At 45.1% G+C, this 21871-nt stretch overlaps 6 protein-coding genes across 10 annotated transcripts; 4 read left to right on the forward strand and 2 right to left on the reverse strand.

Moving 5' to 3' along the window:
- Positions 1–21: 21 nt before the first annotated feature.
- Positions 22–3042, forward strand: LOC112894333 (ubiquitin carboxyl-terminal hydrolase 2-like). The gene is made up of 6 exons (XM_025962004.1): positions 22–213; positions 365–436; positions 857–903; positions 1667–1713; positions 1791–1893; positions 1972–3042. Exons 2-6 carry the CDS (start codon positions 406–408, stop codon positions 2728–2730), a joined length of 987 nt encoding a protein of 328 aa, XP_025817789.1. The 5' UTR covers positions 22–213; positions 365–405; the 3' UTR covers positions 2731–3042.
- A 392-nt stretch (positions 3043–3434) lies between these two features.
- On the forward strand, positions 3435–7852 carry LOC112894324 (protein BTR1). Its single transcript, XM_025961992.1, has 8 exons — positions 3435–3608; positions 4937–5175; positions 5245–5345; positions 5651–5844; positions 6136–6254; positions 6924–7049; positions 7255–7316; positions 7415–7852. The coding sequence occupies exons 1-8, from the start codon at positions 3509–3511 to the stop codon at positions 7500–7502; spliced, it is 1029 nt and encodes a 342-aa protein (XP_025817777.1). The 5' UTR covers positions 3435–3508; the 3' UTR covers positions 7503–7852.
- Positions 7853–8046: 194 nt separating this feature from the next.
- On the forward strand, positions 8047–11770 carry LOC112894266 (NAC domain-containing protein 53-like). Its single transcript, XM_025961918.1, has 5 exons — positions 8047–8775; positions 9363–9593; positions 9792–10469; positions 10785–10905; positions 11030–11770. Exons 1-5 carry the CDS (start codon positions 8293–8295, stop codon positions 11434–11436), a joined length of 1920 nt encoding a protein of 639 aa, XP_025817703.1. The 5' UTR covers positions 8047–8292; the 3' UTR covers positions 11437–11770.
- Positions 11771–12458: 688 nt separating this feature from the next.
- On the reverse strand, positions 12459–14475 carry LOC112894341 (50S ribosomal protein L9, chloroplastic). Of its 3 annotated transcripts, none has more exons than XR_003228977.1 (7): positions 14276–14475; positions 13893–14020; positions 13487–13532; positions 13172–13269; positions 13046–13093; positions 12770–12950; positions 12459–12666 (listed from the first exon to the last, which is right to left on the reverse strand). XR_003228977.1 is itself a non-coding variant. In XM_025962016.1 (6 exons), the coding sequence occupies exons 1-6, from the start codon at positions 14411–14413 to the stop codon at positions 12830–12832; spliced, it is 579 nt and encodes a 192-aa protein (XP_025817801.1). In that variant the 5' UTR covers positions 14414–14475; the 3' UTR covers positions 12459–12829. The 3 variants fall into 3 exon arrangements, 1 of the variants encoding a protein (XP_025817801.1); XR_003228978.1 differs by having other exon boundaries at positions 12459–12685; XM_025962016.1 differs by having other exon boundaries at positions 12459–12950.
- Positions 14476–14583: 108 nt separating this feature from the next.
- LOC112894315 (4-coumarate--CoA ligase-like 3) lies at positions 14584–16058 on the forward strand. Its single transcript, XM_025961982.1, has 2 exons — positions 14584–15809; positions 15895–16058. Exons 1-2 carry the CDS (start codon positions 14761–14763, stop codon positions 16028–16030), a joined length of 1185 nt encoding a protein of 394 aa, XP_025817767.1. The 5' UTR covers positions 14584–14760; the 3' UTR covers positions 16031–16058.
- On the reverse strand, positions 16045–21647 carry LOC112894287 (acyl-CoA-binding domain-containing protein 4). Of its 3 annotated transcripts, none has more exons than XM_025961941.1 (14): positions 21412–21647; positions 20831–20908; positions 20619–20738; positions 20422–20494; positions 19947–20008; positions 19699–19838; positions 19481–19607; positions 18900–19014; positions 18723–18811; positions 18052–18135; positions 17555–17884; positions 17410–17469; positions 17139–17300; positions 16045–16468 (listed from the first exon to the last, which is right to left on the reverse strand). In XM_025961941.1, the coding sequence occupies exons 1-14, from the start codon at positions 21517–21519 to the stop codon at positions 16439–16441; spliced, it is 1578 nt and encodes a 525-aa protein (XP_025817726.1). In that variant the 5' UTR covers positions 21520–21647; the 3' UTR covers positions 16045–16438. The 3 variants fall into 3 exon arrangements, with proteins under 3 accessions (XP_025817726.1, XP_025817735.1, XP_025817742.1); XM_025961950.1 differs by having other exon boundaries at positions 16338–16468; positions 17122–17300; XM_025961957.1 differs by lacking the exon at positions 16045–16468 and having other exon boundaries at positions 16783–17300.
- Positions 21648–21871: the final 224 nt, after the last annotated feature.

Raw genomic sequence — 21871 nt, forward strand, 5'->3', positions numbered from 1 at the left:
CGACATCGGCTTGAGGTGGCAGGCTCGGTGGAGCTCGGCTCATTGACAGCCCACCTCCCCCCTCAGGCTCATCTCTGTCCTGTTTCTTCCCCCCTTCTCTCTGGCTCTCTCCTCCCTTGCTCTTCCTTCCCTGGCGGCGACGACTAGGCGAGCGGCGGCGCCATCCGTCACGTCTTCGCCCAGCCCTTTTTGCCGGCGACGGGCATCCACCAGGTATGCCCGCCCCTTCTCTTTCCTTCTGCTGTGCGAGACGGAGCACCCCAGACCCTAACAAAACTAATTTTGCATTCGGATCTGATCCCGTTACAATATGTTGTTACCTACTAACTTCGGTTTCCTATGCTGGGTCCGCCCCTGGTGCCAGGGCCTTGCCTGCAACCAGGAGACTTCAGGGGTTTCGCAACGATGTCCTGGTGCACGATTGAGTCTGACCCTGGTAAGTTCACGCGTTATGTCTCTTGATCAATTCCTATCAGTATTTTTTTCCCTTGAAATTTCCGAGTCGTGGGAGGTGTATGGCGTAGCAGCGCACTTGTAGGATATTCTCTTCTTATTTCCTTTTTTCCCCCCGTGACTTCATCATCGTTTTGAGTCATTGAGCATCAACACCTATACACTCGTAGAGTCATACTAGTGTGATGTGAGAAGACCACTTAGTCCACCAGCCTTCGCAGCGCTGACATCTATTATCCATTGATAGTGGTTAGCTCTGTATATTGCTTTCTTCCCTTCTTCCCTGAAACAACAACCGATTGATGATTTGAACAAACTTTTGTTAAACTTACTTTTGTTTGTACTTCTACCTTCTCTGTTGTCCTCAGTGTTTTAAACCATTACTTGTGTTTTTATTGAGCAGGTGTTTTCACCGAGTTGATTCAGCAAATGCAAGTGAAAGGTGTGCAGGTTAGATTCCGGGGCTCTTTTCTGTTCCTTGCCTGAACATTTAAGACTTATGGAATGTCATGTCTATCAATTATTGTTCATGGTTTTCTCATCCTTTGAACTATTATTGTATCTGCAATGACAATGCGCTCGGCCTGTTCATTCACTAGTGTAAACTCAGCAGTGCAATTTACTCTAGTTCTTCTGAAGATTTGTTTCCTCAAGCTGTGGAAATGACATCACCCTGTCACTCTCGTTTGAAGAACTACCATAATACCGCACTACGACTGCAGGATATGCACAATAGTATCCAGCATAGCTTAGCTTGTGGTAGAATAGTATGGCAACAAAATTCTGAAGATACACACTTTAATTCAAAGAACAATACCTGATAATTTGATGCCAATTGCTACTCTTTTTTTCCCCCATGCAACTGTCAACTCTATTTCAAATTAGGGGAGGGCCTTGACTTGTGTGAAAACTTTGTTCTACGCTTGCTTATTCACTTGCATTTATGGGACCTCTGGTAATATGGCGACATGTGTTAACATAATTTGAGGGCATGGTTTCATCCTTCAGTTTGATCTTTAGTTTGATAGTGCTGGTACTTCAGTTACCAGAAACCTACAACGGATACACTTTTTTCAAGTTATCCGTATAAAAACCCAGACATTTATATATACTTTGGGATGGATCTTTTCAATGCCCCTTATGTGCTTGCTGTGCTGAGCATCTCCAGCAGATTACTCATTCCTTGTGTACTTGTTATGCTGTCTTTAAACAGGTGGAAGAGCTTTACTCTCTCGATGTGGACTCTCTTAGTGAACTGCGGTGAGAATCTTTATTTTTAGTATGAATATCTGCTCTCTCAATGTCCTTAACTCAGTCCTCCTCTCCACGTTTCATAGGCCAGTATACGGGCTAATTTTTCTCTTCAAGTGGATACCTGGGGAAAAGGATGAACGGCCTGTTGTCAGAGATCCTAATCCAAACCTTTTCTTTGCTCACCAAGTTAGTTCCACTCTGGTCCTTTAGCTAACTGTGTTTTCTACTTTGTGCTTAGCAGCTGATCTGATTGCTCATTTTCAGGTCATCAATAATGCATGTGCTACTCAAGCTATTCTCTCAGTTCTCATGAATCGCCCAGAAATTGACATAGGTCCAGAACTATCTCAACTAAAGGAATTCACAGGAGCTTTTACACCTGATCTGAAGGGCTTAGCTATCAGCAACAGTGAATCTATTCGGATAGCTCATAACAGTTTTGCAAGGCCAGAGCCATTCATTTCTGATGAGCAGAGAGCAGCAACCAAGGATGATGATGTGTACCATTTCATAAGTTATTTACCTTTTGAAGGTGTCCTCTATGAGCTGGATGGGCTGAAGGAAGGGCCTGTGAACCTTGGGCAGTGTGATGGTTCTGATGACCTTGATTGGCTACGGATGGTGCAGCCAGTTATTCAAGAAAGGATCGAGCGCTATTCACAGAGTGAGATTAGGTTCAATCTCATGGCAATCATAAAGAATAGGAAAGAGGTGTACAGCGCCGAGCTGGAGGAACTGGAGAAGAGAAGGGAACAAATTTTGCAGGAGATGAACAATACTTCCGCCACAGAATCCTTGAACAACTCGCTTACAGAGGTGATATCAGCAATTGAAACCGTGAGTGAGAAGATCATCATGGAAGAAGAGAAGTTCAAGAAGTGGAAGACGGAGAACATCCGGAGGAAGCACAACTACATCCCGTTCCTGTTCAACCTGTTGAAGGTGCTCGCAGAGAAGCAGCAGCTAAAACCTCTGGTCGAGAAGGCCAAGCAGCAAAAGTCGTCAAGCGCTAGCACTAGATGATGGTGAAATGTCATAGGCCGGTAGATTGATGTATCAGGTGCCTAGGGTTGATTGCACCTTCGTCTCTGTGAGCGCGTTATCTGATAGTTGGCAGCTTAGAGAAATCATTGCTAAGGTTATAGACCATCTTGCTGGCTGTGGTGTGTTGTCAACTGCGCCAGTTTTGGTGAGCACGCACGTGGAAGCGGTCAAATTTTTTGTTTATTTTGTCAGGTTAATTGTTTTCTTCTGGATTATAAAATGTGTTGAAGGCTGTCGACCGTTTCGGATAATATTTTTTGAGATGACAGCTTGCTAATCTTTAGTAGACTAGATACCATGGCTAATGCTGGAGTGTGGTAATGACTAATCAAGTGTCTTTATTGCCTCTTCAAAGGCGATTATTGTTGTAAACTCTACTATTTGCTAAAGTTTTCTTTTTTTTAAAAAAAAAATCATACACGTGGAATCAAAACTACCTCGTTGTCGCGGCATTGAGCAAAGGGAAGGAACATAAATGGAAGCAGATAGGATGGCAAGCTAAGCCCAAAAACAGAAATCGGGTGGTGGATGGATAAAAGCCCAGCTGAGTCCCCGCCGCTTTGGGCACTTGGTTGGAGAGGCGACTCGATGGCGTAGGCCCAGAGCGATCTAGTTTTGCATTGCATTGCATCTCTGTCTGTCTGTCAGTCTGTATCAGAGCCTCCGCTCCTCTCCTCTCCGCCTCCACCTCCGCCCCCACCCCCACCCCCGCCTCCTCCGCCCCACCCCCGCCGCCGCAGGAAGGAAGGAAGGAAGGATGGAGGCCCCTGGCTCCCCCTACGCCTCCTCGCCGGAATCCGCCCCGAAGCGCGCCCCACGCTCCCCTCCGCAGCAGCAGCAGCCCTCCGAGGAAGGAGGTAACGACGCGCGCGCCTCCCTCTACCTCACACGCACGGGCTCGCTCCCCCGCATCTGTGCATGGCCCTCTGAGTGTGGTGTGCCTGGATCCGTGAGATCTGGGACCCCGCCTCCCGCTCTGACGCCGAGATCTGTTGCGGATGTGCTAGTGTCGAGTCGCAATTGGCACACGACGACTTGAGCTGTGCGCCGTGTACCCCTTCTACCGACGGGGGTTGCCCTTTTGTTTTGTTTTGTTTTGCTGTATATATATCTCTAGTTTAGTTAACGTCACTGCATAGGACGTTCGATTTTGTGCTTGTTGATATATGTATATGCCCCTGTTTTTATTGCCCATGTTGTGGCAATACGTGTACTGGAAGCAGTATCATGGGGGCTATTATGTGGGCTTGCCAGGGTTTAGTTATTATCATGATAGTGTAACTGCTAGATGTGATGGTAGTTTTCCTGTACACACTTAGTAATAATAATACCCAATATTATGGCACTCCTGAGGCTTTGTGTTGTAAATTGTCCATCCTCTCTGCATAAGGACGAGTTTCAGTTACAGAATACAGACACAGTCCTTCTGCCATTAAGTGTAAGTCATTGGATGCAAAGGTGCCAATTTGGTAGTAGCCTACAATGTCTAACAACAATAACTACTCTCACGAAAAGATGGGTTTACCTAATTTTTCAACCAAAGCACTTTGTGCTATAGACACATGTTTGTGAAAACATGCTAATTGTCAATGCTTAAACCTTGGCACTTGGGGTCTGTGTGTCTCTCTGGTTGGTACCTGTGCATAGACTAAAAGTGGTTTCTATGAACATTTATAGTCCTCTTGTTGAATGAGCCCTCAGTCCTGTACACTTGATCACATAATCAATACTGTTGGCCACCTATATGAACCCGCTACTCTTCCCAACTATGTGAAGTACTTTGGGTCAGCTTAAAATGCCTTTCTATTCTACTCATTACGTTATTGTGCAGTGTACTTTGGTTCTGTGAAATTATATTTGTTACATCTACTTTGAGGGTACATACCTCATAGGGTTCTCATATTTCATCCACTTTTTTATGGGTAATATGGATTTACTTGCTTGCTGTTTTCTAGAATTGTGATTTTGTATTTTAAATAACAAATTATCTCAGTTTCTAAAAAAATCATTTGGCTCAGCTGAGATATAAACTCCACATGGTGGTTAACAGTTTCAACTATGCAATATGTATCGTTCCTCACTTCTGTTTTTTTCTTAAAGTTAAAAGTTAGACGTAATGGCATAGTTATTGAGATTCAAATTACTTCCACATAATTCTGAATTTTTATACGATGTTTCTTCTCAGATGACAAGGAGAAGCCAACACATTTGAGGTTCCTGGTGTCTAATACTGCAGCAGGATGTATTATTGGCAAGGGTGGATCAACCATCAATGACTTTCAGTCCCAGTCTGGGGCTCGTATTCAGTTATCACGTAGCCATGAGTTCTTCCCTGGTACAAATGACCGTATCATCATGGTTTCTGGAATGTTTGATGAAGTAATGAAGGCCATGGAGCTGATTCTTGAGAAACTTTTGGCTGAGGTAAAACATTTTATTTTGCCAGCGGCTATTTGGTGATTGATGATTGATATTCTCCAATTACTTTCTCAGGGTGAAGAATTCAATGAAGCTGAAGCTAGACCTAAAGTTAGACTTGTAGTTCCTAACAGCTCTTGTGGTGGGATTATTGGTAAAGGTGGATCAACAATAAAGTATGCCTTTAAGCTGTTTTATTTTGTTGTGCTATAAGTTGTTTTGTTCCCATTGTGGTAGTTGATTTTACAAGATGATGCAGTATAAGGACTCAATAAAGCATATGTGCACAAACTAACTATGCTACGTCCTTTTCCTATTTTTCCTAAGCCTTCTAGTTGTTTGAATGGTAAATTTGTTTTTTTCCATAGTCCTAAATATCTTGTGACTGGTTTATATTTCCATTTTTTATTGCTTTGCTTCTTTTTTTTTTGTTTTTGTTACTCTGGATGCTGAAAGTTGGTGTGTTCTCTTTTCACTTCAGGTCGTTTATTGAAGAATCGCATGCTGGCATCAAAATTTCGCCGCAGGATAACAACTATGCTGGTTTGCATGACAGGCTTGTTACTGTCACCGGAACTTTTGATAACCAGATGAATGCAATAGATTTGATATTGAAGAAGTTATCTGAGGATGTTCATTACCCTCCTAATTTGAGTTCCCCATTTCCATATGCAGGTAAAATCCTAGCATTTCTGGCTACTTGATGTTACCACATGCTAACTGGGTTGCTTATTTGAAAATGTCTCATCATGATCTCTTCCTTGCATCTGTCTTTCATGTACTGCATATGCATTTCATGCTGGGTGATACCATGCATTTCTAAAAAGAAAAACATAGTGAGCTTGCATGTGTATTGACATGTGGGATTTGCAGTACGATTTGCCAGGCAGGGGGACGGATGAAATTTTGATTCTATCATTGAGTCACAACTTTCTGTTTCTGATTTTCTTCTTTCAAAATATCCAGGTCTTACTTTTCCAAGCTACCCTGGTGTTCCTGTTGGTTATATGATTCCACAGGTGCCATATAATAACGCTGTGAACTATGGACCTAATGGATATGGAGGAAGGTACCAAAACAACAAGGTTAGTGTTCTTTCTGGGTTGCTCTGGTTATTGTCGTGCATCTCACTTGTCTTGTGCGGATTTATCCTGTCTGTGACTCTGTGCACTGCAGCATGCATTCAGTCCATCTGAGTTGAAACTGAGCTATTTTATGTTCTTTTGTTGTGCACTAGAAAAGAGCCTGGACGTCTGATACGTGTCATGTTAGTCTGTGGAATCATGTTATATTATCTATTCTGAACAAAGTCAATGAAATCTCATGGAGGCAAACTTTGATAGTAGAAGTTGGATTTCTCATGAGTTTAAGGTGATATCATGCTAGATTTGTCATGTAACACTATTGATCTTTTGTGGTCATTACACGGTGCAACCTATTAGAATGATCTTGATTGCAGTTTGATTACTTTGCCTTATAATGTTTTACGCGATAGAGTTATATGCATATATTTATGGCTAGGTAAGCCTGCTTGTATGCTGAGATGTTTGACATCCTAATGTTTTCTGTGAATGCTATGTTTAATTTTTGTTTGGTGGTGTTGCCCATGTCTTGAAAAGTGTGGCTTTTTGGTTTTGGTGAAAAGCAGGAAAGAACTTAACCCAATTTTACAATATAATTGTTTCCATATCTTTGACATATCTGCATTCCTGGATTGATTTGAGTTCTGATGATTTGCTGCTAAAATTCTGCAGCCCAGCACACCTATGCGATCGCCTGCTAATAATGATGCCCAAGAATCTATCACCATCGGTGTGGCCGATGAACACATAGGTGCTGTTGTAGGTCGTGCTGGAAGGAACATAACAGAAATCATTCAGGTAATTGCACATGACTTGCATTTGGTTTTTACTACAGCGGCATGTAAGTGACTAGTTGAACAATCATAAGCTGTATGACTATCTCCCTATATGATAGATATCACCAATTGCTTCTGCCCTCTGAAAATTCATGTTGGTCAAGCAGTTTGCCCTTGGCACCAAAATTAGTCGCTTGATAAACGCTCGCGATATGTTCCAAATGCAGGCTAGTGGTGCTAGGATCAAGATATCAGATAGGGGTGACTTCATGCCTGGGACAACTGACAGGTACTTCCTTTCACACCTTTCACCTATAGGACAGTAGGATTTGACAATATGCGAGTAATAAATATTTAAGCTGTGCTGAATTTTACTCACTGGTGCAGGAAAGTGACAATTACCGGAACACCGGAAGCTATCCGCACCGCGGAGTCCATGATCATGCAGAGGGTGTCAGCCAGCTCGGAGAGGTGATGGGCCCCACTTGAAGATGGGTTGTGGAGAGCCTTCTCACTGCGCATGTTTGATGCAAGTGGGGAGGATGTGGGAATTGTTTTTCTTTTCTTTTTGGGTTCCTAGCAAAGCTCGAGAAGAATCAAGTTATTGTTGTTTGTTGCGTGCGACGGATGGTTTTTATTATGTTAGCATAAACTGGTAGTAGAAGATAATTAGGCGCGCCGTTTGGATTGGTTTCGGAATAGAGCGAGTTTATATTTCTTGGGGTCCATAACAAGACGCTGGTTTGCCTAGGGCTGCCTGCCTTGTGTCTGTAGTTTGACAATTCCATTCCGTTGCTCGAGGATAGGAGAAGTATTGATAGAGAAGATATGAGGACTGGCTGGTTTTCTTCGGCTGTTCTGTTGTCAGTGCTAGGGCATGCTTCGTCGCTTCACGTGACGGGAACGTTTTTGGTTGGAGGCTTTCGCGCAAGGATGGGAGCAAAAGTAAAGGCAGGAAAGATTCTAGAAGAGGCCGGGCCTCGGGGACGCGGTTGGTTGCACGGCGGGCCTGACTGTGGAGGCGGGCGGGGCGAGGCAAGCAGGCACCAACCAGGCAACTACCACGCCGCGGCCTCCTCCTCTCTTCGTCTCCCTCACGCCAAAGCCATCCAGCGACTTTAACCTCCACCTCCTTGGGTTCGCCCGGCCGCATCCACCTCCCCCAAACCCTAGCAACCCGATCCAACCCCAACCCAATCCGCCCGCCCAAAAAGTCATGCGAGATCACCCGACATCCTAGCCCCCCAACCCTAGCAGATCCAGATATGAGCAGCAGCCTGTCACCGCTCGACGCCTCGCCGGCGGCGGAGGTCCCCCTCGCCCCGGGCTTCCGCTTCCACCCCACCGACGAGGAGCTCGTCTCCTACTACCTCCGCCGCCGCGTCCTCGGCCGCCGCCTCCGCGTCGACGCCATCGCCGAGGTCGACCTCTACCGCCTCGAGCCCTGGGACCTCCCCTCCCTCTCCCGCATCCGGAGCCGCGACGCCCAGTGGTACTTCTTCGCGCGCCTCGACCGCAAGGTCGCCGGGGCCGGCGCCGGCGGCCGGGGAGGCCCGGGGAACAGGACCAACCGCGCCACGCCGCGGGGATACTGGAAGACCACGGGAAAGGACCGCGAGGTCTACCACCGCGGGAAGGCCGTCGGGATGAAGAAGACGCTCGTCTTCCACGCCGGCAGGGCGCCCAAGGGGGAGAGGAGCAACTGGGTCATGCACGAGTACCGACTCCTTGACGCGGACGGGCCCCAGGTTGTTTTTTCTTCGCAATTCTCATCCCCCAAAACACACGCGATCTAGCTTAATAGCCAATTAGGATCATCTACAAATATATACCTTCACAAAACGAAGGGGAACCTACTGTTTCGCATTCTCCTATCTGATGGTAGGGTTCCATGGAAACCAAATGGTGTTATAAACTTTCTGTAACCTGATTACCTGAAACAAGTAACCAAGCTCTCTATATGTGTACTGAGTGTTATCGCCATGCTCCGCGAGTGTGATGATAAAATTGACAACACAGTACACAACTCGTTTTGTTCTGAGAGACTGAAACTAGGACATCTTTTAATTAATGCCATCTGATGCTTTTGTCAAGCATCCTTATGATGGTATGGTGCTGCAAGTTACCATCTACGAGTAATTCTGGAAATTATGTGACCCTGATCTAAAGAGGAAAGGGGGAAAAAAAGGAATCGACTCGAAGGGGGATTTTACTCTGTGTATGTGTCCAATTTAGGATGCTGATTTCCAGCATGTTATTTTATGAATTGGACCCCACCTTTGCTTGAAGAAGAGATGCTCTCAATACTGATGTTTCTTTTCTGCTGAGTGTGTAGGATCTGCACGTGGTGTGTAGAATCTTCCAGAAGCATGGTTCTGGACCACAGAATGGAGCGCAGTATGGTGCACCATACATGGAAGAGGAATGGGAAGAAGAAGATGATGCTATTGAGAATGCACCAGCTAGTGGCACATCTGCTGGAATGGCTACAAACACATGTACTGTAGATGAGGAGTCGAATGAGGAGGATGAGAATGGATATTGTAAAACCAATGAGCTTGCTCAGGTAAGTAGCACCATCTTGTTTGCCTTTTGTAAATGTTAATTTGCTCAGATTCAAAGCATGCTATTAGAACTGTACACTCCCAACGCAAACTGAATCACTCAGTATTCCCTGGCATGCAAGCATGGTGGTGAATATTTTCCCTGGATCTCTTGTTTAACACATTGATATTTACTTCCGCTATCGCTTGCCTTTATTCAGGCCCATGGAATGCTCAGCTCACCAGAGATGGCCCCTCTCAAAGATCAAGGTTCCAAAGACACCAGTGAAGGAAGCTGTGCTGATGGTGTTATTTCTCTGGAGGAGATTATACAGGAACCTTTGTCAACTATTAATGCAGAGAATATAGGCAGATCTGAAGGGCAGAATGCCACTGATGATAACTTCAGTGTTGATGACTTATTATCTGCATGCCCCAGGAAAGATAATGACTATGTAGGTCAGGATGGCACTCTGAATGGGAGTTACCCGGCAGATGGCGATTACAACACACATTGGCCTTTGAGAGCATATAGCAATCAGAACTATGCCAATGGAACTCTTAGTGCTGAGGAGTTCTTTGACACACAGAATGATAGCAATGGGAATACATATTCAGAGTACCAGCAGGCTGATGGCTTTCCAGCACCTCACCAAGTGGATGGCAGTATGGTATTTTACGATGCTCCTTCTGATTACAACTTGGTGGATGGAAACGATGATTTCGTATATTTGAACGACCTCCTCAATGAGCCACTTGGAAATGAATCACTCTTTGACGGAAATGATATGATGGCTTACTTTGATGCCACGGAAAATGATTTCAAGTATGACATTTTGGGTTCTGCTCAGGGTTCAAATTATCAACTTGCTGACATGCCATCAGACTTTGCCCAAAAGGTGTGCCTTTGAACTGCTATATATTCCCTCCGTTCTTTTTGCATTGTCCTAAGTCAAACTTGTCCAACTTTGACCAAGTTTATAGATGTTAGACTTGCTCAAAGTTGGACAAGTTTGACTTAGGACAAAGCAAATGTGACATGTAAAAAAAATGTGGACGTACATTTCCTTCCCTAGTTCTGTATAACATAGGTTAAAGAACTAATTGGTGATCGCTAGTTCTGTATAACTATAGGCTGAAGACTTAATTAGTGATGACGAAGCGTGCCTTTCTTTTGTTTCTGGTGATCAACTGTGCTGTTCACTTCTTTACAGGGTGATAACAAGGACAAGTTTGCACTTGATGGGATCTCCAAGCCTTCGGAAGCAAATGCTCAATACGGTGCATCTTCATCTGGTTCCCACAAGGATCTGTATCCAGATACTGCAGTACCAGGTACAGTATTCCTTTTCTTGATCGATCACTTCGAAAATTGTGGTGACTACACTTGAATTTTACTGTAAATGAACTCGCACCTATAATTCGATTTTAACTTTCCTTGCTCTGGGTGTGCCAACAGATGACACCGTTGATAAAACTTTTGGAAAGCGCCTTGCCAGCATGTTGGGCTCTATCCCGGCTCCACCTGCAATGGCATCAGAACCGTCAGCGGCCGGAAAATCTGTTGGCGCGCTCTCGGCTGTCAGCCCGAGCTCGATTCGTGTTACTGCTGGCATCATCCAACTCGATGGCCTCACTTTTACTGGTGTCTCTGAGCGGTGGCCCCTTCAGAAGAATGGAGACTTCAGTTTGCTTCTGTCTTTCACCGTGGAGAGTGATGTGTTGTCCAAGCCTGTTGGTTTTGAGCAGGCTACACGGATGAGCACCATCCCGATGGTGCTGCGCAGTGGCATGTATCTTTTCTTTGTATCAGCCATGATACTTCTGTTGAGCTACAAAGTAGGGTCGTGTATCTGCAGCAGGTAAGTTAATGTGGCCCCGTTCCGTCCGAGGGCTGTTACATTTGATTTGGAACGTGTCCCCTCAACGAGGGTATAACAATGGAGACAGTTTGTCTTTACACATTTAGCTTGCAAACCATTCTGACTTGTTAAACATGTACTGAAAATAAACTTCCGATGGTAGCGATGGTTTGTGCTGAGACCATGTGCTTCGTCGGGGAGGGACACAGCAGTGTATCTATTTTTGCTTCCTTTTTTCTTTTGTTACATTGGGAACTAGGGCGGTAGGGCCCCTTGTATCGTTGTAACCATGCAAAAGAAATCAACTGGTTGACATTATTATTATTTACACTATTTGCTAGTTGTTCTTTTGATAAGGTACTTGCTGGGTTGATGGACAGTAATTGGCTGTGTCGTTATTGATTGTGGAGATTTTAGATGGCCATGGCTGTGGCGAATGGATACTCTTGGTTGGACTTCTCTATTAATTATGGGTGGATACATGGCGTTTTTATTTGATAAAGGAAGTGTATTAAATTTTAGAATCATTACATCGAGTTGATACAATATCTTTAAACACCCCCAGACTTTTTGCATAGCGGGTTGCATACATTGAGCATGTGTAGAATCAAGGAACGTTGCATTAAAGTGTTGCTCAGCTCACCATGAGCTGCAAAGCCGAAGAGTCCATTCGCTTCATCTCCGCAGCATGTTGCAAGGAACCATGCGTGGCTAGGACTGCAGTTCGAGCGGGCAACGAATGAAGTGCACTAAAACTGGGTGGCAGCACCTGCGAATGCCTTCTGTGCGCAGATGACAGCTCCCGCAACAAGCCAAAGAGGCCAGGTTGGAGACCCAATAGTCAGATGACCAGTCCGATGCACACACTAAAGTTTAAGGAAGTTTCCAAGGAAAAGGTGTTACAGTGCTTTCTATTTGGAAAATGGGTCGAGAAAACTCGATGGACAGGAGGAGGTTTTCATAACTTGCTAGAATCCGTAGAGCAGCCCGCATACTCAAAAAAAAAAAAAACAAAACGAACACAAATGATAAACATCCAAGGAATGCTTCAGCGGTCAAACCAACTGCGCTTTACAAACTTTTCTAGTTTTCACTCCACGAAATCAACAAACTGAAAGTTGCTGAAACATGACTTTACAGGTAGGATGAGCCCTTAATTATGGATAAGAATAATAAGAACCAGTCCAGGCCTCCATTTTTTCTACCACAACGCCTGGCAGTTTCAGCAAAATCTCTGCACGAACCAAAATCAACTGTATGTTTAAGCGTAAGACAGACCATCATGACTCTAAGAGCCAAACCTCACAGACAGGGCCCCTGATTGCATCTGAGCTCACCTGGTGAAATCAGGCTTCCCCAGAGCCCACCATCCATTCAAGCTTCCGTAACTGCACATCTCATTTCGCATAGACATTCAGCCTTACTCGAGCTGTCACGTCCGGGTGAAGCTTAATCTCTGCAACATACTCTCCGACTTCACGGATTTCTGGAACTGTCACAAGCCTCTTGTCGACATCTCTGCATGACACAGCTTGCCAACAGTAAGCAAAGCCATAACAAAATGAGGAACGCTATTCAGCCTTGTTAGGAGTTAGGAGGATGTATTTTATTACCTATTAAGCTGTGACTTTATTATGTCAACAACATCCTGTGCCGTGACGCTATGTACAAGAAAGGATTTTGTCAGGAAAAATGGAAGTAAGAGAAGACAAGATAGATGGCATCAACTTAGAACTTGCCTTCCAAAGATTTGTTTTCCTTTTCCACCTTTGCGTGGAATCTTGAAAGCCCCGATGGTTTCAAAAACTCGAGCAAGTTGTTGTGACTCTTCTTTGACCTAATGTAAGTAGAGAAATTTTGAAGGCTATAAATATCAGCGGCTATCGACAAGTACACTCATTCACAAATGGCATCCATAGAATTTGATTTATGTATCATGCTTAGAACTATTGATAAGGCTAAACTGCAACTAAAGTTTAGTCTCCTCAGAACAAAGTATGCTAGCTGAAGTTAACTGCAAATCCGTTTCTTATTGAGTGCAATGCTTTCCTTACCCGCTTCTTCTCAGCTTCTATTCTCTCCTGTTCTAGTTGCATTTCCCTGCAAACATAAGTAGAGGAAAGAATTTTTTTCACCTTCTATTTACAAATCCATATCCAACATTATGTGTCGGCCACTTAATCTATGTTACCATAATTCTAATCAGAAAGGTGCATGGAGCCATGGATTCCTATCTCAACCTAGACTGCTAGGCCCAAACCAAATCTCTTACAGTGTTAGCAGCCACTGAATTATTTGATGGAGAGCAGAATTTGCAGGTAAGGGGAAAAAATATGCGAAAGCCAACAATTAAATATCATTGTTAAACATCAATCAATTTTCTTGGCAATGCCTATCCATCAGGAGCGAGAGATTTGAAAAAGAAAGGAGGGCTACAGTGCAGCGAGAGCGTGCAATTACTTGAGGACTTCTGGGGTTAGAAGCGTGGCCTTGCCCTTGGGAAGGAGGAAATTGCGGTAGAATCCAGCTCGCACCTTCAATGTATCCCCTTTCCGACCTACTTCTTCTATGTCGTCTGTCAGTATGACCTAGGGGAAGAAAAGCAGATTACATGTAATGGTAAGGGTAGCGGTAACAGATACAAAAGATGCGCAAGCGAAATTGAACAGCATGGGTGCGATGCCACATTGTCAGATCACATGTATGACTAACTAATTGATGGCGCAGCTGAGCGCAGAGGTTGAACAGGAAACGACTTGGTGACTGGTCCAAGCAAGAGGCACGCTGCAGCGGGAGATGTGTAGGAACAAGCAAGTTGCGGGAAGAGGAATGGGGGAGCCGACCTGGCGGTACTTCTTGACCTTTCCCTGGGCGACGATGACCAGAGACGTAGCCCGGCGAGACGGCGTGAGGCGGCGCGAGGAGGAGGGGGAGGGGAAGGGGAAGGCGGACGTCAAAGACAGCGTGGACGGCGACGCCATTGCTCCTCCTCGCTTCGCTTCCCCTTGGCTAGCGGCGCGGCGAGTCCTCCAGCCTGCCTCCCGCACGCTTTCCTCTTATCCACTAGGCTCGCGCGATTGGCTCCCGACCTCTTCCTGGGCCTTGCTTGGGTTGAGCTGGGCCGGAGCGGGCCCCCTCAAAAATCGGCCGGCCTCCCTCTTTATCTCAAACGGATCGGATTCTCCGGCAGACACGACAGATTTTCTTGTGTTGGCGCCACCGCCGCCGGCCCAGCGGAGGAAACAAAGCACCCGCAGCGGAGGAAACAACCCGCCCTTTTAAATTTCCTCCCCGATCGATCGCTGGGCGGCTTCCAAGCCAGCAATCCATGGAGCAGCTCTACCCGCCGCCGGCCAGGGCCACGCCCGTCGACGCGGCGGCCTTCGTGCTCTCCCGCTTGCCCCACCACCCTGCCACCGCGCCCGCCTTCGTCGACGCCGCCACGGGCGGGACCCTCTCTTTCTCCGCGCTCCGCCGCGCCGCGCTCTCCCTCGCATCCGGCCTCCGTCTCGGCCTCGGCCTCCGCCGCGGCGACGCCGTCCTCGTCCTGTCACGCAACTCGCTCCTGCTCCCGCAGATACTCCTCGGCGTCCTCGCGGCAGGCGCCGTGGTGGTCGCCGCCGACCCCGACGCCACGCCCGCAGAGATAGCCGCCGCCGCGCACGCCTCAGGCGCCGTCATGATCGTTGCTGAGCCGGAGGCGGCAGGGAAGGTCGCCGGCGTCGGCGTGCCGCTGCTGCTGACGTCGCAGTCGCTGGACCCCCGGACCCTCTCGGCAGAGGAGCTGATCTATGGCGGTGACCCCACGGCTGCTGAGCCGACCACCGTGGAGCCTTCCCACGACGACCGAGCTTTCCTGGCCTACTCGTCGTCGACGAGCAGGACGACAGTGGCGATGACGCACGCCGACCTCGTAGCCGCCGTGGCAGGGGTTGGCTTGCCGCCACAGGACGACGAGCGCCGGGTTTGCCTCGCGTCTCTCCCGATGTGCAGCGCCCACGGCTTGCCGCTCATCGCCCTGGGGCTCCCCGCTGCCAGAGTGACCACGGTGCTCGTGGCTCCGCCGTCCGATCCGAGGGCGGCGAGGGAGGCCGTGGCCGCGCACGGCGCCACGGACGTCGTGGCGGCGCCTGAGGCGGCGGCAGCTCTCGCCGGTCCCATGGCACTAGACGTGGGCAAGCTCTCCTCGCTTAGGAGGGTGATGGTGGCGCCGGCGCCGTTTACGCCAGAGGCACGCCAGGAGTTCCGCCGGCGGCTGCCGTGGGTCGACCTGACGGAGCTGTCCTCCGGCACACCCGCCGCTTCAGAGCAAGTGCTGCTAGGAGGAGCAGCAGCAGCAGTTCTGATGCTCCCACAAACTGACGCTGCAGTCATACAGTAAGGATGCGTGCCATTCTTCCTAGTCGCTCAACAATTCTACGAGCCACAACCTGACAACCTTGGCATGCCATTTTGCTTTCAGGCACAACAGCCAGCCAGCAGAACAAATGTCAGCGACAACAGACGAGGCCAACTCCCCGGTAAATAGAATCTCCTCAGAAGGAAAAACGAGTCATATAGCTAGCAATTCTCTCCAATCATATAACTCACCAACATAGTAACATCCGATACCAGATAGATATTTATAAATTTACGCGGTATACATAAAATTATCTTTCTTCCCAGCCGTCACAGCCAATGGACACCTTTGTAATGTTTCATTTGTCCTGACCGTCAGCCCAAAAAGAAAAAGGGTATGAGATGACAAAAACGAAGAGGTAGCTAATAACTAACGCCACAAATTCAATGTGATACAATCCCAATCTTTGGTATGCTGTTATGCTCTTACTGTCGAATGTCTAAGCCTGCCTACCGAAAATTTTCTTCCAGGTGCCACCACTTAAGAAGATCCAAAAGATTATTTTGGGAGATATCTTTTCAAGATCAACCGCAAGCAAGAACTTGAGGAAGCACCCGGTAACTGGCAACAGACAAGCTGTCTCAAAACTGTAGCAGATCCTCTGCTCTCATTTCCTGTTCCCAAGCTGCTTGTCAACCTGATGAAGCATGATCCAAGAGTTACAGCCATCCAAAATTTGCACCATCAACTGCGGAGTTATATTGTAAGAGCTGATAATTTAAAGTTCCAATCAATTTGTATGGACTCTACTGTTACTATTGTATGTAAGCAGTCCAAAGTTTATGATATGTAAGGGAAAAAGTTGCAGAGTTTATTATGCACTTTAAAAAGTTACAATTGCCGACCTCCAAAATTTCAAGTGACAACTTTTGCAGTTTTTGGTTCCATAAATATGAACAGATAAAAATCCAAATTCAAAAGACCTCCAGAAATACTAGAGGTTAGGTAATCGCATACTTCTCCTCTAAAATTCAAGGCAAACATGATTTTGAGTGCCATAAAAATCTGCCAGAGGCTATACAATCTACAAGGTTTCTATTGTCTTTTGCTACGAAAAAAAATCCAGGATTACATAATTCTACACCAGGTATTCGATATTTTTCTTCAGAGTTAAATAATACGATTTAGCAACACCGTGATGCAGTGTACCCTCAAGGATTCATGAGTTAGAACTCTATTTAAACAAGTTTCTAACAAAAAAATAGTTGAGCAAAATGAAAGCCATAAAGTACAGCCATAGCTGAACGCATGAACATTATTCCATCCAAGCATGCTGCACATAGGACTTACTATTCATCATCAGAGACCTCTGCACTTCCTGCCACCCACTTCCAAACGCCCCCAGATTTTTGTCTCTGAGTACTTGCCATGGTTTGTTCCACCTGAGATATTTGTTGCCGCAGTACTTCCAGCTCATTCTCCAAAGAACCAGCAGATTCCAATCTCTTACGTGCAGCAGCAATTTGGGACTAAGTTGAGGGATTCAGGAAAAAGCCAAGCAATAAGGAGTATAAGAAGGAAAGCTGAAAATAAGTATGTTCAGGTTCAGAGAATCAATTTTGTGTGTAAGTTTAGAACCTCAAGTTTCTGACATCTTGAACCCTCTGCTGCTAGTTGATTTTGAACTGATTCAAGTTCCTTTAAAAGGGGAAAGAAAAATCAGAGATTGTCAAAGAGAATTAAGAATTTCCTATTGCAGAACGTAATCTACAGAGGGCTTTACCTTTGCTAGTTCACCGTATGACAAGTTTGCCAGGTCTAGTTTATCCTTTAGTTTTGAGTTCTCATCACGAACTTCTGCCAATCTAGACTCTAGTTTATCTTTCTCTCCATTAACCAAATCAATTTCAGCGACAAACTTTTTTGAAGAACTTGCAGGTTGAGCTTTCTTGATGTCAAAATCATCTGTAGCAACAATATCTCTGGTTTTCTCATCTGTAGCAGTAATTACAGCATATGCAGCTGTTACAGAAGCTGCGGCAGCGGCTGCAGCTGGTGACTGGAGAAGACGAGGTTGAACTAAATTTCTTGCTTTGAGTTTCAAAACAAAGATCTGCAGCAAATCCTCATTTTAGTCAGATAGATAAGAATGTCAGGAAACAACAGCTGAAAGAAACTTAGGCACTAGTCACCAACAGATATGAAGACAAGCTTTTGGGTGGGTGGGTGGGTGGGTGGGGTTGGGGGTGGGGGGGGGGATTATTCCCCTAAATTCAGTACCTCGTTGCTATATTTCCCATTGTAACCACCAAAGGCGATTAGAAATTTTTCTCCATCAACTGTGGTTGAGCAAAGGGTGAGACCCTGTCAAGTATTAAATAAGCAGAAATCAAAAGATAGTATTAAAAATATGTTGGTAAGTCCCAATTTGATCTTACATCATTACATTTTGCAAAGCTCAAGATCTAAGGAACAATGTGCTTCGTAATGGCATATTTGATTGTTGCCCACCAAAATGAACAGGAAGCTGTCATTTCTTTAAGTTGATGTTGAAACAAAAAGAGTTGCAACTGAAAGTACCAGAAATGGCACAGCATTTTACAATAGAGTTTGCTTCTCACTAGAGTTTAGATGTAAAAGTTATACCTGATTATGATTAATTCATCCATCCCTAACATCTATCAACAAAAGCAATCTAACCAAATCTAGACATATAGTGTTCAAAATATATGAAAATTGTTAAATGTGAATAATTATGATATTTTACAAATAAGTACTTGTACAACAGCAAAAGCAAAACAAGTTATCGATGCGAGTCCATTTTATTATCACAGCCATGCACCTCTGGAACATGAACTTGCACGTGGAGCACTGCCATAAGACTGCCTTACTTTATGGAGATTTTAGCTAATTCCCGAACAAGGAAACACAATTGCACAAACATTTCTTACCTCGCAAGCTAGTGGATCTCGAGAAGAGACACTGGTGACCACTGACCAGACAAACTTGGAAGCATTCATTACAATTGTATCAGTGGAACCTGTGACGTGTGCATTTTCTTAGATACTGGAGTATATTAGTAACTGTACAAAAAAATAGACTAATTACGGCAAACATGTGCGCATTACCACTTGCATTATCTCCACCACCAACAATGTACCAGTTTTCATCAATCATAGTACCAGCATGGCCGCTTCTAGGAGCTATATGTGCACCTTGGGTGTCAGGTTGAGACCACTCCAGCTGTTATCATATATAAAATTACTTAAAGCAAGTACTAAAAAAAATTCATCCCTGTGTTCAGAGTCTCAAAGTCTAGTGCTAAACTTCTGCAGAGAGGGAAAAAATAGAACTGCTCCCTTCTTATAGAAGTACAATGTGATTTGCTTAGCATGTCTGCATGTCACCTCATGAAGTTATGATGCATGGTAGTTTCTTTTAGTCATAGCAGAATGGAGTTATATCCTATTATTATATTGCAATTACTGTTAACTGGGTAAGATTTTGAATTTGGAAAGTCCTCCTAAAACCGAAAAACTACTAGTGCGTGTTGTATGATTTGAAGGCATCAATAAGCTATCCAAGCACAATTACCAATGTATGGATCGGCACAAATCCCTGCTTTGGCAAATTTATTTAAACCTTCAAAGTAGCTAAACACATAAACGAACTTGTATAACCTAACTTACAAAGACCATTCGGTACTTACAGTTTGCAAGTCAAGTAGGTAAAGATCACTGAAGCAAGTAGAGTGTGAAGAGCCACCAAAGATCAGAAGATACTGGTCAGCATAAACAGCAGCTGAATGATCGTACCTAGGAGCCGGACCACCTTTCCTGTTTCACAATAGCAAGCAAAACAATAATCTCAGCAACAGCTCAGAATTACATAAAGATATGTCCAGCATAAGTTGTAAGTGGTTCTTACTCTGTTTTCACTTCTTCCCACATCATTGTCTCCAAGTCAAGTATATGAAGATCATTCAGTAGCCTTCTCTTGTTATCCTCTCCACCAAACATTAGTAACCGAGAACCAAGTAGGGATACAGATTGACCGCCTCGAGCTGTCTAATGCAAAGTATTAAAAAAAAGAATTCAACAAGGTCATAAGTAAACATTTCTACCAGTTCAATCACAAATCACTTTGTTTTGAAGTTCAGAAGAAAAGATTCTTACTGGGACTTTTCCATAAGTATCAACAGCAGACCAGCTATTGGTTTCCACATCAATAAGCCAGACTGCATCCAGAAATTCAGCGCTATCATTTACTGAACTGATTGTAAAGATATAGCTTCTTAATATTTCTTGGGATCATCTCTCAGTTTTACAAGAACTTATTTTTTCGAGAATACGCAGGAGGAATGAAAAGATAGGCAGTCCTCTTGCGTATTCTAAAAAAAAAGATTATTATAAAACTGGGACATCATTCCAAGAAATATTAGCAAGTTGTATTAAATAGGAGATACAACTTCCTGTAGCTCATACCAGGTTCAAGGAAAATGGGATACATTGAGGAAGCACTGCCGTACAGTAAATAACTGAATTACCAACTTACTGAGGATTATGTTCAAGCAACTTTGTCATGGCATGTTTTGTGCTCTAGATTCTTTTTTTTTGTTAAGAAAATTGGAAGGTTTTCCTGAACAAATACCTGAAACCTTATTTGATGATGACAATGACCTTGTGTTTCCAGCTACAACCACAAGATTGTTTTTCCACTTGACCTAAGCAAAAAAAAAACAATGGTCAGCATAAAGCATGACAGCTCTTTGCATCGAACTAGTGGATGAGGCTATGGGGCTACAAAACAGTCAAATTTCCATTAAAAGAAAAGGATGCCGTGTTTACCAAACTGTGGCCTGCTAATGCTGGGAATGATCCACCTGTGGCATTATTTTCAAGATTCAGCTGATTTGAGTCCCTAGTAGGATTTAACGCTGACCACGTGAATGTCCTAAAATCAAAAACCTGGCAAAAAGTGTCCAGGTTCATATACAGGTGAAGGAGAAACCACATGAGGCGAGATCAGTTAAAAATATGCACTAGTGCCAAAGCCAAACCTGGACATCTGACAGAGAGCGGCCATTGCGACTTCCTCCCACCACATACAGTTTATCTTGAACCACTTGCGCAGCATGCTGTCATGTATTAGTAACATTCAGCACTATAAGAGCATAATCAAACAGGGTATAAGGAAGAAACAGGACTCATGGCATCATGCACATGATCATTAGCCTCTCTATGTTTTACTGATGGTTTATGTTCCGGACTTAAATTTTGTGTTCTCCATGTTGAAATTGGAGGGTGAGTGCACAATATATCTCGACCAGCACATTTAATTTATTCTGTCGTTCATTTCGCCAGCCTTGTAGAGTACTCCAGAGACACATCGAAACCAGTAGTGCTCAAGACAATGTCCCTCAGTGACTTAAAACTAGCAGCCAAACACGAAGGGGATACCAGAGCAAGGCCGACATTCTGCACTGCCCATCTGGTTCTATCGAGTAAATGTTGACCCAATCGTGCATGCTAGGAATTAGTAAGTACCGCCGTCGCAGGATCACAAAGAGATCACTACGACAAGGGCGGCAACCGAAGAAAGAGCACATGGCGAGAAATGCCTTTTAATCGCGTACAGTACCTTATATCGCGCGGACGGGCGCGGTGACCCCCCGGCGGGGCCGAGCAGAACCCAGTGGTCGTACGGCGCGGCGGCGAGGCAGGCGTCGCCGTTGATCCCCTCCCCCATTCCCCACCTCGGATGAATCTAGGAGCCCAGCCGCTTAAGCCGCCCTGGCCGATCCCGACGCGGGATTCCTTGGCTGGCTTGGGAATGGAGAAATTGACTTGGATCTGTCCGAGGGAGGGACTGCCTACTTGCGGTGCGTAAGCGCCTTCGGAAAACGTATCTAACACGATGCGTAAGCACGCTGGGAAGATGGCATCTAAAGGAAAATACTAAGGACCAAATTAAAGAGAGAGAGATATATATATATGCACGTATATGTTATTTTGAGGCTCAAAATTCAACATGACGTACCTTGAAGCCATGCAGTACAAACCAACGGCACCGAACTCAATGCAGCATAACAACAATATCG

This window comes from Panicum hallii, chromosome 1 (genome assembly GCF_002211085.1).
Source record: "Panicum hallii strain FIL2 chromosome 1, PHallii_v3.1, whole genome shotgun sequence".
In the NCBI taxonomy this organism is placed as follows: Eukaryota; Viridiplantae; Streptophyta; class Magnoliopsida; order Poales; family Poaceae; genus Panicum; species Panicum hallii.

Excerpts from the sequence above, each read along its gene's own strand:
- LOC112894333 (XM_025962004.1), top strand. The coding sequence starts at position 406 with ATGTCCTGGTGCACGATTGAGTCTGACCCTG. Across the intron at positions 437-856 it reads CACGATTGAGTCTGACCCTG|GTGTTTTCACCGAGTTGATT; the intron begins GTAAGTTCACGC and ends TTTATTGAGCAG. Across the intron at positions 904-1,666 it reads TGCAAGTGAAAGGTGTGCAG|GTGGAAGAGCTTTACTCTCT; the intron begins GTTAGATTCCGG and ends GTCTTTAAACAG.
- LOC112894324 (XM_025961992.1), top strand. The coding sequence starts at position 3,509 with ATGGAGGCCCCTGGCTCCCCCTACGCCTCCTCGCCGGAATCCGCCCCG. Across the intron at positions 5,176-5,244 it reads TTGAGAAACTTTTGGCTGAG|GGTGAAGAATTCAATGAAGC; the intron begins GTAAAACATTTT and ends TTACTTTCTCAG. Across the intron at positions 5,845-6,135 it reads TTCCCCATTTCCATATGCAG|GTCTTACTTTTCCAAGCTAC; the intron begins GTAAAATCCTAG and ends CAAAATATCCAG.
- LOC112894266 (XM_025961918.1), top strand. The coding sequence starts at position 8,293 with ATGAGCAGCAGCCTGTCACCGCTCGACGCCTCGCCGGCGGCGGAGGTC. Across the intron at positions 8,776-9,362 it reads TTGACGCGGACGGGCCCCAG|GATCTGCACGTGGTGTGTAG; the intron begins GTTGTTTTTTCT and ends CTGAGTGTGTAG. Across the intron at positions 10,470-10,784 it reads CATCAGACTTTGCCCAAAAG|GGTGATAACAAGGACAAGTT; the intron begins GTGTGCCTTTGA and ends ACTTCTTTACAG.
- LOC112894341 (XM_025962016.1), bottom strand. The coding sequence starts at position 14,413 with ATGGCGTCGCCGTCCACGCTGTCTTTGACGTCCGCCTTCCCCTTCCCC. Across the intron at positions 13,094-13,171 it reads GGAAAACAAATCTTTGGAAG|CGTCACGGCACAGGATGTTG; the intron begins GCAAGTTCTAAG and ends TCTTGTACATAG. Across the intron at positions 12,951-13,045 it reads ATAAAGTCACAGCTTAATAG|AGATGTCGACAAGAGGCTTG; the intron begins GTAATAAAATAC and ends TGTGTCATGCAG.
- LOC112894315 (XM_025961982.1), top strand. The coding sequence starts at position 14,761 with ATGGAGCAGCTCTACCCGCCGCCGGCCAGGGCCACGCCCGTCGACGCG. Across the intron at positions 15,810-15,894 it reads ACTGACGCTGCAGTCATACA|GCACAACAGCCAGCCAGCAG; the intron begins GTAAGGATGCGT and ends TTTTGCTTTCAG.
- LOC112894287 (XM_025961941.1), bottom strand. The coding sequence starts at position 21,519 with ATGGGGGAGGGGATCAACGGCGACGCCTGCCTCGCCGCCGCGCCGTAC. Across the intron at positions 17,885-18,051 it reads ATGGGAAATATAGCAACGAG|ATCTTTGTTTTGAAACTCAA; the intron begins GTACTGAATTTA and ends GATTTGCTGCAG. Across the intron at positions 17,301-17,409 it reads CAAGATGTCAGAAACTTGAG|TCCCAAATTGCTGCTGCACG; the intron begins GTTCTAAACTTA and ends CCCTCAACTTAG.